At 38.2% G+C, this 16416-nt stretch overlaps 1 protein-coding gene across 5 annotated transcripts in view; it reads right to left on the bottom strand.

Moving 5' to 3' along the window:
- The window catches only part of CGNL1 (cingulin like 1), a 59668-nt gene that overhangs the window by 17803 nt on the left and 25449 nt on the right, over positions 1-16416 (bottom strand). For all 5 annotated transcript variants that reach the window (XM_026856110.1, XM_026856112.1, XM_026856111.1 and 2 more), the window contains exons 9-10: positions 6102-6308; positions 5733-5837 (exon numbers count right to left, since the gene is read on the bottom strand). In XM_026856110.1, the coding sequence (XP_026711911.1) occupies positions 5733-5837; positions 6102-6308 (312 nt within the window). The remainder of the gene's footprint in view (positions 1-5732; positions 5838-6101; positions 6309-16416) is intronic.

Raw genomic sequence — 16416 nt, 5'->3', positions numbered from 1 at the left:
GCACAAACATTATTTTTATTATTATTTTGATTATTGTGATGCAGTACTTTACCCTTCCTATAAATTCCTAAAGCACTGTTGCAACATTTGTAGGACCAATTACAGACCCATTGTATGACTGTATTACCTACAAAGCATATACTCCCCTGCAGTTGCACGCATCAGCAGAACCTATCTAGCTCCTGCAAAGGTTCAAAATCCATTTCAGGTGTCACATTTTTCTCTATGCTCCCTTTAATGCTTCCTTAAAAGTTTTCCTAAGTTAAAAAAAAAAAAATTAAATCTGTTCCTATGATGAGTGAGAAATAACTAGTGGGGTGTTCTTGTTCCTGTTGCTGTGCTTCTACAGCACCCAGAAGCCCTTATCAAGATGATATCTCATTGTGAGAGATACTGTGCAAACAGAATTTTGCAGCTCCTAGCACAGAAATTCCCTTCCTGAAAGAATGTTCAAACCCAACCTTCATTATCTGGATTAAATTTTCAATGAACTGCAGAGCTATGCTGCATGCTTATCTACAAGGAGCTCCAAATATTTCTGCTATCACACTCAGGATGTTTAAGAACTTACCACCCTCCAAGTTCTAAATACATCAGCAGAATGACTGACTGTCACTAGTTCCTTCCAACACAAGGAAAGCAGGTTACCTTCCATCTGCATACTGGGAGGCTCACCTCTCCCTTCTCCCTCCATAGTACACCACCTTAACAGCCCTACCCTGAACAGACACTACAAGACTAGAAAAAGGGTTTGGTTTTATGAAGTCTGGGAGACACTATTAAATTGATTAAAACCCGATTACGGACAGTTTAAATTGTTCCAACAGAAAAACGCAAATAATTAAAATCACCATAAATTGTAAAAACATTCCAAAACATTGTTTTGCATTTTAATATTGAAAATATAAAGTTTTGTTGCATATCTAATACCTATGATGCTTACTTTATTACAAAAACTTTAAATAAGAGAACACAGTAGTATTTCTGCAGGCAATACAGATCAGAATCTCAAAAAGTAACTGTTCCAAGAGAAAAGAAAGAACATCATCAGATGTTAGAATTTAGATATTTCTTTAGATTTGTTGCCTCTTATATTCCTGTATAGCTGGTCAAGAAAATACATCTCTGATACAAACATGGAGTTACAGTAGATGCCTAAGAAGTATATACATAACCCTAAAACACGCTGGGGTCTAGGAGATAGTGTTTTGCAAAGCCTAATTCTACATCAGAATTGGTTTAGCTGACACCAAAGGATTTTAAGAACCTTGAAAAGGTTCAGCTTTAGCACTTCAGGTCTAAAAGCTGCTGAAATCTTGGGCCCCCTCTAATGTGCCATATTTGAACAGGTTATAAAAGCCTCATGTTCGTCCCCCTCCATCAGCCTTTCACAGATCATTTAACTTTACTGTTTGTTTACACACCCTTGAGAAACAAACTGGGCAGACACAGATCAGTGAAATACACTGTGGCAGAATAATGGTGCCAGCAGGATGCTGTTCTGCACTGCCAGTGTCCTGAAAAGGGAAGTAAACCTCAGAGCAAAGCTGGTCGCACTCGTTACTTCAGAGTTAACAACAACAAAAAAGACCGCAAAAAAACAACCAAATAAATCACTACTATGAGAAGGAATTTAATCTACTAACTAGGGCAGTTGCTAAAGTAACAATGGGTATGAATAACAACAACATTTAAAGAAAATAATAGGGGGCTTGATGCAAGCAGTGGATCACCTCAATTCTCATCAGATCATGCTAACTTTTGCCTGATTTTCAGATATGTCAGACTGTGATGCCTGGGATTGAAATTTAGCTGCTTCTCCTTTGAGCTATATTCTTGCATCCCGAAAAAAAAAAAAAGTCTGTCTCCCCATTCTTATCAAGATACTTTTACTGTTTGTTATTAAATAAGATGATAAAACTAAAAATTAGCAAGTGTTGTGAAGTTGTAATCATCATTATTTTAATAGTAAATGCAATTCCTAGATAACTGACCTGTTCCAAGGAGAAATTTCCATTTTGCTGAGTTTGTTTTCAGTTAGTTCAACAATAAACTGGCAGCAGCAATGCTGCTTCAGAGTATGATGGGAACTAAAGTTCAGGAGCTTCATGCTCTCATTCCCCCCACATCTGTTAAAAATCTCTCATGCCCACGTCCCTCCCGTGATGCTTCAGTATCTGTTGAGCCGCCTGATGTGCCGTAAGAATCACAGGATTAAGTATTTTCCTGGGCTCACCAAAGATCTTATACTTTCCAGCCTCCCCTTCTGGTAGATCATATTTATTAGTGACTGGAGAAAGCAAAGGCTTCTCTGGGTACATATAAAGTACAAGAATGAAAAAAAAATTTACAGCAGTGTTGTTTCTTACCAAATCAACAAGTTTCTAACGCATGATGGGGTGGTTCACTGCACAACCATTCTCTGTGGAAAAGTGTGTAACAGCTCATGTTCTCCGGGCCTGATGAATTCTACTTGCCTGAAAAAACTGTTTGGCTTACCCCACCACTCCATGATTTTCTTCTCAGAATCGATTTAATAGGTGCCCATACTATGATCTGTATTATTTAGCTAGTAGCTATGCCACAGAATCATTTACTCTTCAATAGTGACATTACCACTAACGGATAATAAGGTCATTACTGTTTTTCTAAAACGTAGCCAGCAGAAAACTTGATAACATAGGTATAGGATAAAAAGATTCCTCATTAAAACTGTGCATTGCAACATAAATTATCTTTGTTTAATAAAATCCCTGCATTAAAACAGATACTACTTCATTCTTCTAATATTATTCATGGGAAATAACAAGTCATATGTAGTTTCTCATCAACAATCATTACCTTGGACAACTCAAATTAGGATATGGTATTTCCCTCTCCTAGATTAGGTGATAAAAGAGACAAATATTGATAAAAATTAGCATGCCTAGCTTATCATAAATATTTGAGGTAGACTAACATGCCATGCAAGAAACAACTGAACTTCCATCTTTATCACTTAACTCGGGTACTAAAAACCAACGCGATGGAAACGGTGCCACCGACTGTCCACTGCTGCCGTTTCCTCAGCGTCCGGCCTTTCAATACACTGTACTGATTTCAATAGCTGAAATTTGGAATGTCCTATAGGACAGTTTCAATAATCAACTCAAGTGTTACCTCTAATTTGAGACCCCTTCACATGCAAAAATCCTTGAGTATTTTTCACTGGAACTGGCTGGCCTGACAGCTACAGTGGGACCGCCAGCCAAACAAACATTTGCCAGTTACCAACTGAAAGCCAACAAAATACTTGGCACAAAATACTTGGCACTGCCATTCATAATGTTGGTATAATTGATATTTTTTAATACACTGCAGTATCATATCTGCTATGGTGCATAATAACTGTATTATTTCCTTTCCCAAAAGTTCTCGAGAAACTTCTGAAAGTCTTCTCAATGTTGCAAAAAGGTAAAGATGTATTTCATTTCCTGAAAGCGTAGACTACATAGAGGAGGCTACCCTAGAACAAGAGGTTACAACACAGTACGGGACACTAGAAAAGGTACTGCTTGCTTGACCATCCATAAAGAAAATTTCAATATATACTGAGGCTGTTTTTAGATAAAAGCATTAAAACAAGTTGTCTATAATAATGATGTGTATTCTGGCTTTAACTTGTCTGATTAGAAATTCAGGATGAAAGAGGAATAGATTTGTCTATGTTTACAGTAACTGTTAGAACTCTACTCACGTTGTCATTGTCTTACACTAGCTCACCATTAAAAGTAATTTGTACCATGTAAAAAGCAAGATGGGCCAGTCAGGAATTAAGCTTCCACTGTGATAAGCATTATTACTGTGCCAAAGTGTGTCATCTAAATTGTCAAAGTAACACAAGGCCAAAGCAGCTACTGCACAACATTATTCATTACAAGCAGCACAAATCTGAAGACAGAAAGGCCGAACTGTTCTAAACAAAAGGGACTGCTGATTACATCCTGAAGTCTGTTAGTGCTTGTATCCGGTGGACAAGAAGAGTGTAGAATCGGAAAGAGGATTAAATTTGGTGTGCCAGAAATAATAGACATAAAATGACAAGAGAGACTCTTCTATCTGTCACCTTTCCTAGATATCTCTGCAGACCCAGCCTGGCAGCAGCATCACTTGGCGTGGTGCCCTGAAGGGTGTGTAAACAGAAAATACAGAACACACTCTTCAAGCATCCTGACCCAAAGCTAATCAAGATGCAGGAGCTGCTATGGTGTATTGATTCATGTTGCGCAGGAAGGTCAAGCCAGACTGTGACTGAAGGGAGTTCCAGAGAACGGTGCTAAATGCAAGGCGATGAGGAGCAGCGGGCCATCTATTCTGATTGTGCACACCATCAGCAACGCATACAAGCAGATTTGGAAAATCACTGAGGTAGAAGAGATAAAGAGATTAAAAAACAAACCCACACAACCAACCAAAAGCCTCAGGTGAAACACTTCTTGATGTAGTTACAAGGAAAATTGGTTTAAAAAACAAGAAACAGAACTTCTTTACCCATGCTGTTAAAACCTTATATTCTTGAAGCACATTCCATTTTGAAGACATGATAGTATTTTCTTGTTATTTTTTTCTTTTTACCATAATTAACCACTGTGAGACCATGCTGGTTACAGAACTTTCCCTTGGTTTATAACCCATTTATAGACAAGTTTAATTTTCGTATTTTCAGAACAGTAACATAAATGGTGTTGAAGACAACATGGGGAAAACATCTGCTCAATTAAAAAGGGGTCCCTAGCAATGTACATGTATTTCACTTTCAAGTCTGATTTGTTTGATAGAAGCACTTAAAAACTGTTTCAAGAAGCAAAACTAAAGAATTCTAAACTACCTGATACTGTAGAAATAGATGCTTCTTCAGTAAGTATAAAAGGTGAATTACAAAGAGGAAAGATTAGGTTTGCAACTTTTTCAGATACAGAATATGATGTCAATAAGAAGAGTTTTAAGATTTATACACATTCATCTCTTTACTAAACAGATCTGAATTTTCACTCCATCTGAACCCTTCCATCTTCACTCATACCCAGTATTGCCAGCATCCCTCTGCACTGCTCTGAAGCAGGTGCATTCCCCACAGGATTAATTTCTGGGAGAAAGCACATTCTTTCCTGGATACCGAGTAGACTACGGAGCAAGGTGGAAAGAGAACTTCATACAGAGTTTAAGAGGCTGCAAGCCCTAGTGGTAGGTGTTAAGTTTCTCTGGTTTTGTGATGAAATATGCCAGTTCTATGCAACATTTGAAAATAAGACAGGCTCATAAAAAATGAAAAAAGGGAAAGCCTATTTTCTGATATTTGTCTACTACCAATATTTTTATTTATATCCAAGCACAGCTTTTTATTCTAACATGTAAATACCCATGCACTACCAGAACTGAATCATTCAAAATAATAGAACAGATTTATAAAACCTTAGGCAGTTCATTTTGTGATAAATATCCCTGAAATTTTGCTATATCCATGGAATTATAAAAAAAAACAAAAACAAAACCACACCAAAAACTTAAGCAAGAAAACTGTTTTAATTAGATGATGCTATGCTTTCAGGAAACATTTGAACATTGCAGTTAAGTCTGGACTTCAAAACAAAGTGTACTTCAAAAAGAATGAGACGTTACTCTGTAGAAAGCAATGGTGACTCAGGTAAATCAATCAGGAATTTTAAAATGTAAAGGTTCCAAATTGCTCTTACCTGCATATCTTCTAGTTGGTTTTCCAAAGACCCTTTTAGCACTACCAATTCTTTTGCCTCATTTTCAGCACGTTTCAAAGCTTCTTCTAATTGTTGCTTCTCTTCCTGCAATGATATGATTTCATACATTCAGAAACAGTGGCAAGGCCGTTAATCTGACAAGTATAAAGTACATTCACCCCGGCCTATCACTGATCTCCCCAGTTCCAAGCTGTGACACTGGTTTTCACCGGGGAAATCTTTCCTATACATGTCAGCAAACTGCATCCTGCTTCTTGACAACCTAGTGGTTACGCTTAGCCTTCCCTTTGTCAGTTTTTATTCTGCAGTGTATCCTTCGCAAATCAGGGGCTTGTTTTTGTAACGTACCTCATATCTCTTTATTTTTTCCTTCACTGAATTTTCTTCTCCTTTCATATGATCAATTTGTTCATGCAATTCTACAATTTTACTCTCTAGCTCATCAACTGTTCTCTTCAACTGTTCATTTTCCTCAGTCAGCTCTTTGACTTGGTTTTCTATACAATTCCGCACCTCTTGTGCAGCATTTCTTTCACTGGCGAGGACAGCAGCACTCTAGTGAAAACAAATCATATTATGTTTAAAAAAAAAATTTAAAAATGCTGTTTTCCAACAGAAGTTTCACATGGCACCACAGCAAATATAGCTAGGATGTAACATTAGAATGTCAACAAAATTTACCTTACAGTCTGTATGCATTATAAACATGTATCTTATTTTTCATATTCCTGGGAGAGAACACACAAGGAGCATTTTTTTTCAGGCACAACTACGTGCTAAAGTAACATAGAACACCCGAACAGTCTCATTCTGCCATCACTTATTTTCACCTTAATATCATCTTCTTTATTGCCCTAAAATATTTTCATTACCAAGTTCCGTTGTTAGGTAATTCCAAGTAATCTAAAAACTGTAACAGCCATCAAAAGCTGTAGGGACCTTTAAGGAAGAAGATATTGATGAGAGTGACTTCCACAGCAACACAAAACTGAGGCAGTCTCGCCCCACTGCTTATGCCAAGCACTAACATACAACACTCTACATCCATGCAACTGTTTGTTTTGTGGGGCTGCAGGGTAAATCAACTTAATGAACGGGATCAACCGTAGTACATACACACACAGATAAAGAGATCTTGACACACACACAAAAAAACAAAGGAAGGTGGGAAGCGTTACTGGAAAAAAGCCCCAATCCATTTCAAAGCACAGTCCCACAAAGTGTGTGCCAGCACAGAAGAGCAGATGGGAAGCAGGCATGAACCAGCAACAGAGACTGGGAGTACCTTAGGGGGGCACTGGTGCAGCCCTACCTGCGTACCACACAGCCCGCGCTTGGGGCTGTACTTATTCAGGAGCAGCTCTGCTTCCTTTTCACAGCTGCTGCCTGAGGATGGAAGGAGTTTGACTACCGAGTTCAACTTGTATTCAGAAAGACACACTTAGTATTTTTTCATGAACTCAAATCAATATACAGCACAAATTATTATAAGCTACTCAACACAATTTCTTGTATGTGGTGATTTTTTTTCTTTTTAGCAGGACAACTGGCTGCAGCATGTCACCTTTCAGAGCTACTCATCACCTTAGTCTGACCACTTACCCTCTCCAAAACACCCTACCATTTACTGTGGAAACCACGAGTGGGAGTATGGGTCTAGATTGTTATACTAGAACACAGGCCAGGTACGTACGTGTAAACATTTAATTCTGTGGAGTAAAGAGCTGGAAGGATTTAATCTTTGCTCTTCAATCACTTGTCAGTCAGAATCCCTTCCAAAGTACATAAAAGAATCCTGAGATAGAAATTGTGGTTCTTGTTCTTGGGCACTCAGGGTCTGATAGAAAGCAGTACTCTGTACAGGCCCACCACCTTCTCCATCAAGACCTTAAACAATAGTAAGGGCACAGAACAGACCCATGAGTCGATCCAGACCAGCAGCTCTCTCCAGGGGCCATAGCTGGTATTTATGGACAAAAGAGGAAGGGCTATGGGGTGATCCTTTCCCCATTACACACTCTCAGCTCTCACTGCTTTTCCTCCATGAATGTATCATCCGTTAATTTCTCTAATCCTTTTTGAAGCCATTTATACCTTTGGCTTTGACATTATCTGGTGACAATAGGTAATTACCCATTAATTACTGAAGCATAACATTTTTGCATGTAAAATTGTGTTTATCTGGGTGAAAACAAAAGAAATCCTACAGAGTACTTTGGTGAGAAACTATTTTGTGAATATTTTATCAAGCAATAGAATCAGTTTTCAGTTACATTATTTTTTGATTGTAGGTCCTGATTTTCCCCTCCCCACCCCCAAAAGGAACAAGCAAAGTTATATAAAAGGGTATTTACAAAGTGCGCCCTCACTAAATTGTTTTCTAGCAAGCAACAGCTTCAAAATCATGCAAATTAGTTTGATAAAGCGGTAACTCAGAAAACACTCAGACTGTCTACAGGGTCAATGAACTTATTATACAAAAACTGGCAGCATAAGCAGGCTGACAAGTTCTGGACTTTTGAAAATACTGAAAAAACTTGTTCTTCTAAGTACACAACTACATAAAAGCTCTGAAATAAATCTCTGTTGATGCTTTAAGTTCTCACACACTGAAATTTCAATAGCATTTATATATTCCTTTAATTTTTGCTTTTTGCATACAGCAAAGTTTTACTAATTAGCAAGCACTCCACCAGTGGCTCCTTTTTGTCTCATTTCCCCTTTCTGGAGCCGAGTGAAAGCAGCTGAGGCATGCTGGGGAGTTCAGGGAAAGGAATGTTGATTTGTCTGTTCTTTTTCATCCAACCGCCTACACAGGGCTGCACAGTGAGAGGACTGCAGCAGACCCGCACCATACCTGAAGATTCCACTACCTCAGCTGCCATGGTTTGCTCTGGTTTTCCAGCACAGGAAGCATTATCTGCTTAGAAGTACACACACTCACACACACACACACACACAAGCAAACAGCCAAACAAAACCCCAGATCTACATACATAAATATACACACAAATACACACACACACATTTAACTGAAGAGGTTCAAAATTAAGTTCAGCCTACAGTGATGCAGTCATATCTAGAGATCTGCTCCAGCCTGCCTTTTGCTGTATGTATCTCAGGATACCATTCCAGTCACTAAAACTAAACTGCTGTTCTCTCTCTCACTACGTATTTCAGTAAGTTAGCAAGGTGCTAGGTGAATATTTACATATATATATATATATAAGGTAGAGAAGTATAAAGGGCAAGTTGCAGGTATTGTCTTTATTAAGCCAATTTAGAATCTTGGAAATAAACTGGGTATATAAGTAAAAGCTGCCCAAGTGACCAACACCAGGTCTCTAACGACCTTGGTACCATCACAAGGGTTACACCTTCACATGAATGAACCGTTCCCAAACAAATTCTCTACATGTTAAGTACAAAACTCATTTCTTTCACCTGGAAGGGGTATGTCTTAAAAAATATCAACAATAAGTATATACCCTTACACACACTTTTTCAAGATGGTAGGAGAACTCTCTTAGTATATATGGGAAGCTTTACTGTATTGTAGTTGGGAGTGGGCACTTTTTCTTATGTATCTTCGGGGGACAGCAGCAGAAATTTTTGTCACGATGCACATTTCACTGTACACTACTGTTTCAATGTCTTTTCAACACGTTTCAGATAAGACTGAAAAGAAACACAGGAGTATCTGTCCTATCAGTTTATCTTACTCAGTTGTACTATGTATATATAAGGCACAGAAGGGTATAATTCAGGATATTACAAAAAACAACACACAAGTATCTTCAATCTGATAGTGAAATTTAAACAAAGTCAAACCACACAAATACAATTTAGATGTTGAGTAGAAAATGCACACATAGCATCATTTCTCCAAGAGAGTCAAACTACACAGCTGTGTTTAGAGAGAAAAAAACCTATATTCATTTATCCCCAGTATAATGAGAATTGTATGCAGAACAGTGGCATAAATGAAGCTTCTGGATTGTAACAGCTTTTGGCAATACATGCCATACCCTGTAGCATACTGCCACAGAAAATTTAGGGTATGAAAAATCTCCATGCCTCTTCCCTTCCCCTATTCTCCACTGTTAGTCTTACCTGACACTCCCTGTCACCTTCTACCTCCCCTCCAGGTCTTGGAAAGACAGGTGAACATGATAAAAAAGAGCCTAGGTATCATGAGAAAAGATACACAAAGGAAACAAGCACTGGAACTCAGTTCTGACAGAGCTTGTAGCAACACCATCAGGGCAGAACCTGGCGGAGGAGATCCCTATCCATGTCTTGAACAGCTACATTAGGTTCAGGCCAGCTATCCGATCACACACGGACACTGCTGAAGCAGAAATGGATTTCTGCATCCTTTGACTACAGAACCCTACCACACAGGCAGTGTACTCAGCCAGCCACGGGCAGCTAGAAGGCAATATTACGCACACAGAGACCATACATTAAATTTACCACTCTGTTGTTAGAGAACGCCCAACCCACTATGTTCTGCAGAGAAGTCCCCCAACAGAACATGCCAGTGGAAGATACAAAAACCACTGCACTGAAATTACAGAGCAATTACTATGTATGTTGATAAATTTTGAATGCCAATTACTGCACTTCATAGGCTAAAATGGAAAGTGGCGACAGCATAGACAGTTTAAACTGTACAACAGATGGTATTTGCTAACAGCCAGCGGTAATCCTATTCTGTCTGGTTCTGTCTACATGAGCAAGAAGGCACAGCTTTCATTTAAAATTCAGTGACTGGCTCACACGTTCAAGCTGAAAGCTGCTTGCAAAAGCACTGAGTTGGAGTGGGTTAGAGTGATGAGGATAAATGCAGAAGGATAAGTGAACATTATAGGGGTGGTAAGTACAAATGAGTAAAAAATCCAGACAGGGAGAACTCACATGCACAGACTGTGCTGTGGATCCACATCCCTTAGCCCACACCCGAATGGTGCTGCACACTGGGTTAACAGAAGATCCTTAAGGCTTAAAGACATTACCTCAGTTAATGACTCCTGTAAGTACCCATTCATAGATCCTGTACGGTGCTACACTTGGTATTTGGGGATGTGGGTAAAGTTTTGCAATCATTTTAACTAAGTTTATATAAATTTAACCCATGGCAACAGAACCGGGTAAAGGTCACAATAATGACTTCAGTGGAACATGAAACATTAACAAACATGTTAATATAAAATCATCTTTAGTTCACAGAATTGTGGATCAGCCTATTCAGAGAACTGAAATGAGATTACATACATAAACACATAGAGAGCACATAACAGACAAAACTGGTTAAACAAGATTCTTGAAGACAAAATCTGGAATGAAATACTGTATATTCAGACATATTTGCCATACAAAAAAACCCAAACCAAACAACAAAAAACCCCAACCCCCCCAAAAAAACAGGGGAAAAAAAAATTGCTGCAAGCATTGAATGGGGATCTTCGGATCTTAAAATTAACATATCTCAATTCCAAGACTGAAGCTTCTTCCCTATGATACATAAACCATGCTTATGTCTTTTAACTCCCAATTGCTAGTTGTGGCAGTAAGTTTTAGTAAACCAACTTTTTACTCTATCACATTACGGAGTTACACTTACGTAAGGTTAGAACTCTACAGCATCTTCCTTGTTATGTTTGTTTGCCTGCATTTGCTTTGTCTTTCCTTTCAATCTGGCTGTCCTCTCTGTCTTCCAGGGCATTCAGGGCCTTCTATTCCCTATGTTTAGCCTGTTTCACGTTCAGATTTCCAGCTCTAAATTTCCATCACTCTAAAGGAGTAATACCTTCCTCAATATCCACATTCTTGCAGACTTCTTAAACACACTCTTACCTTCTTCCCATTTATTGTTTTTGAATACATGAACCATTTTATTACGCTTTCTCAAATATTACCATGTTTAAGCTCATGATTTAGTAAGACTGAGCAAGCCTTATCAGCAGACTCAAGCTACAGAGATAAAGTAAAAGATGATGGAAATGGGTTGCAAATTTCTGAAAAGAAGATGAAAAAAGAAAAAGAAGCCTAGAAGAAAGCAAACATAGCTGTAATGATAAGGTCCCACAACAAAGAGTCCTCTGCGACTGCTCAAAGATAAGCTTCTGCATTCTGACGCTGTCACTGTGCCACAGTGCACATGCAGTAGCTTTACTTATTAGCCCAGTAACAGACTCAAATCACCATGAATAAAACAAGTTATCAAATCCTAAAAGAAAGGTCCACTATAAAGGATCAGTTTCTGACCACAAGAAAAAAATCATACAAGAGGAAAATAATCTATGGTGATCAATATCAAAATTTTAAAACAGATCTCATACATTTTAGTTCTGAAGGTTAAAGGATTAGACAATCAGCTTGAGAACAAATCAAGAGTTGAGAGTGGAAGGGGCTGTTGCTGCAGAAATGAGTGAAGCAGTAAGAGAAAGGACAGTTTCACCACTAAGGTACCCAAATACAGTCCTAGAGAATCTGGAGCCTGTTCTTGTCTCTGCTAAAGAGCTTCTGAGGCAAGATTCAACCAAAACTTTCCAGAAGGGACAAATAACTGCATGCTCCATAATTTTCTTGGTGCTTGATTTGAAACATTAGGGTTTGATTTCCAAAGTCTTGAGTGCACAGTTGCAACTCAGGAAAATTGTAGTACCCTGAATATATCAAGGACCACTGTACAAAAGGCATCAAAACCCTTCCCACCACTCATTATTGTGTAAACCCAAAGAAACCGGACAGAACACACAAACTGGGTCCTCAAGATGCAAATGCAATATTTGATTTCAACCTAAACACCAGCAAAAACCATCTTGGATAGGAATGCAGAAAATGTTCTGTGGCTCCACACCTTTTTTTTTTTACCACACCCTCAACACTGGCAAAGACGTGAGAGTGGTTGTGTAACTGATCATTAAAAAATGGCTTTGGCTGACTTCAGTGTTTCAGCTGGTGAAATTCCCCTTCGGCAGTGACAGCGGAGTACAGGACCTTTAGAGCCCTTTTACAAAATAGAGGAAGAGCTGAAGTGAGAGGAAGCAAAGGATCTCACAGAATGGTCACAATTTTCACTAGATTCAACATTTACTAGGCACAACTCAGCCAATTTTTCTAAAAAAATTTAAATTTCCTTTCAGAATCAACTCAGTAAAACTGAATTAAACCAATTAACTTTTTGTTCTTTAATTGCCATACTTGAAGTAGAAATCTAAAGAATAAATCTCCATTCAAAATGAGTTGGAGCACAAATAGAACTTTTTAAATGGAAGTATCAGACTTTCAGATATTCTTTCCATATTCATACTTGTGGAATCAAAGTAAACGACATGATAATCTTCCAGAACCGCCTGAAAAAGGGTAATAGCATGGGTGCTCACTTCATTCTGTTCCTGGTGTGGAACACTTAAGGTATCAAGGGAGACACTGTCTGCTGAAACCAACTCTGAAGCCTCATGGGCCACCTTTTTAGGCTACTGCTCAACTAGTTGTTTAACTTCTTGAACTACATGTAAGAAGTTTCATGTGGCTTCAGGGATTTAGATGTCCCCAGCTCCCTCAGATGATCCTGAGGAGGTAGAAGTCACGGAGATATCAAATCCATTTTCTACTGTCTTTTCCTCTCCTTTTTGTATATAAACAAATCAAGTTTAAATTAAAAAAAAAAACCAAACTAGACACTGACTTCTCTAGGTAACATGCAGGAGATTTTCAAAAAAAGATAAAAACTAAAGCAACCTACACCCAAAGACTGACACCCAAGGAAAAAAATACAAGCAGTAAGTCTCAACATAGGGACAGCCCTTTCATTGTACCTTCAGTAAAGAGAGCTTCTGAAATCAGAATTATTCAGGTATAGTCATCGAGTTTTTCAAGGTCATGAATGCAAACAGAAGGTCTTTATTTCTTTCTGTAGCTCTGTTTGTACTTCTGGTATTTTTCCACACCATGTACCTTTAGGCAATTCTTCTAACCCCAGATACTATTTCTTAAAGGAGTGGGAAACCCTGGGATGAACAGCACAGTAACACTGGATAGCATGGATAACAAAATCTCCTACCTCTGAAAAAGGAACGTGAAAACTCCTTAAAAGCAAAACAGTGGTAAGCTACCAACCTCCTCCCCTCCAAACAAACAAACAAACAAGTCAGGCTTCTGGAAAAGAAACTAAATAGCCTTACAGTGATTACATTAATCCTTCCCATCATCTCAAAGTGAGGCCTAGCCTACTCTAACACACAGTGTGTCTCTGGAAGTTAACTATGATTAGTTACCTATTAAAAGGGTCAGTGTGTTTTTATCTTAGTGAGGTATGCTGCAACCAACTTGAATCCTCAACTGTGTTTCAATAGATTATTCAGTAAGCAAGTGCACAAATTTATAATCAGGTCAGACTGTCTCCTCCATTTCAGCCAGAGCCATTCTATTAACTGGTTAAAAATTACTCACTTGTGACACTTTAGAGGCAAGACTTGTTTTCTCGTAAGGCCATTCTCACTGATCTAAATGGTATCATATCCTTAATATTATTTCCAAAACTATTTGGGTTTTCATTTATGAGATGCAATGAAAGATTTAAATGCCTGCATCTTAAAATTGAGGACACACTTTTTTTTTTTTTTTTAAAAAAAACACAGAGCATATTAAACAAAATTTCTCAATATAGGCATGACTTACACAGTTACAAAATCCAGAGCCAGGAAAGTATTAACCTCTCAACCAGTAGCTACACCAATGTCATTTTATCCTCCTAGCTATGCATCGTGGCATACTCAGACTGCCTTCCATGAACAGGTTTTTCAAGGTCAGAAGTTCTTGCAAAGACTAGAGTAAAATATTAACTAGTTTGTGTTCACATTGTACCCCACTGAATGGACTTAACACAGTCAAACACTTCACAGACATAGAAAACCAAACCTCTATCTTCACAGGACAAACCACCAAGCATACATATACTGCCAATGAGCATTAGAGAGCTTCCTGATGGCATTGGACAACTGCACAGGCTCCTGCCAACTTCCAGAAATGAAAAAACCCCACAACCAACCAACCACCCACCCCACTTCCCAACCCGGACTAACTGAAATAGTCCAGCCTGAATAAGGTTCACAATGGTGAAATGACTATTACAGATAAACATTTTTTTTTCCCTTGTTTAGATGTGGTCCAATCCAACTCAAATAGAGCTTTGCAGGACAGTTTTGCTCAGAGGCTTTCTTGACTCTACATACAATATAAAAACCCCTTCAGTTATAGTTTCGTGGTACTGTCTGCATCTAAACAAACACTAAATAAGTGGAATAAATTGTGTGGAAATGAAAGAAAGACCAGAGGAGATGGAACCTAAAAAGCTTGCTTTAGCACCAAAGTCACCAAGTAACATCCTCAGTGCACTTTAGAGGCACATTTGTTATTTTTGTTGACAACAAAGATAATATTCCATAATTTGGTATTTAATTTAATGGGTGCCATTAAATGAGCAAAAAGTCACCACAAAATGGGTGCCATTAGATGTCAATTTGACTGTGCTATGCAGTCTGCAACTGCACTCCTGAGCTGATACAATTTCAGTGGAATTAGAACAGTACTAGTTGCAATTTGCTACCTTTTACCTACCGTATGACATTCCAATAGCTATAGCCAAATTTTACTGAAACAGTGGCACTTCATCTTCAGTGACAGAGCACTCATGGTTAAGCAGTACAATTCTGGCCCGTTGTGTTGCAGAGTGAAAATAAATAATGTAAATTTTTGCACTACATTAAAACCAGGAGTGGATTCATAGTCATTTCTGCTCTAGCACTTACAGCTATGGAGAAATCAATTTTTAATTACAAAGATGTTTTTAATTTATTATTAAAGGCAATTATTAAGCCACAGAAGCATGTTATGGTAGAGTAAAACTGCTACTGTTGTTAGATGGAAACAGTCTGGTCTCAGTCTCAATAAACAAGCAATCAAGTTAAGAACAACCACAGCCACCTCAAGACTACCACAAGGCAAAAGACATAACAAAAATTTGAGTTAAAAGGCTAAACTGCAGCAAAGAAAATTAATACCTTAATATCTGTGGCTTTATTTTAAAATATCTACTTAAAAAACCCCCAAAACCTCTAACCTACCACCACATCAGTGACCACGAGAACAGAATCGCACGTGACAAATAACCCTGCTCTGTTCTCCTACCAGATAACCTTGAGTATATTTCTAACGCGATTTCAAAACAGCCCTACGTGGCGTTCTAATCACACAGACTAAATGCACTGTACATTACTTGCCAAGCTATCTGATGTCTCCAACAGCCAAAAAATTCTGCTGATTTAACACTGGCACAAAAATTACTTCCTTTCTCCCTGCAAAAGCTTCCTTTTCAGGCTAATGCATATTCACAAAACACCTTCACTCAGTGTATGATTTGGATGATATAGAAGCAACACAAGAACTAACCACTTGTACATACAGACTCCTATATACCCTGACCTATCGAACATCAGCATCCAGATTTGCTGTATGATAAACCACTATTACAGCATTTCTTCATTACATTCAACAGAGTGGGTCTTTCCACTAATCTTTGATGTAAATTTCTTGTATCCCACCATTCAGTATAAATCTTTCCAGGCTGCAATAATATTAACAAAATTAATTTAAC

Source organism: Athene cunicularia, assembly GCF_003259725.1.
Source record: "Athene cunicularia isolate RWA chromosome 10 unlocalized genomic scaffold, athCun1 chr10_part1, whole genome shotgun sequence".
Classification (NCBI taxonomy): Eukaryota; Metazoa; Chordata; class Aves; order Strigiformes; family Strigidae; genus Athene; species Athene cunicularia.
The sequence above is the reverse complement of the archived record's forward strand: the minus strand, read 5'-3'. Positions and strand labels throughout refer to the sequence as shown.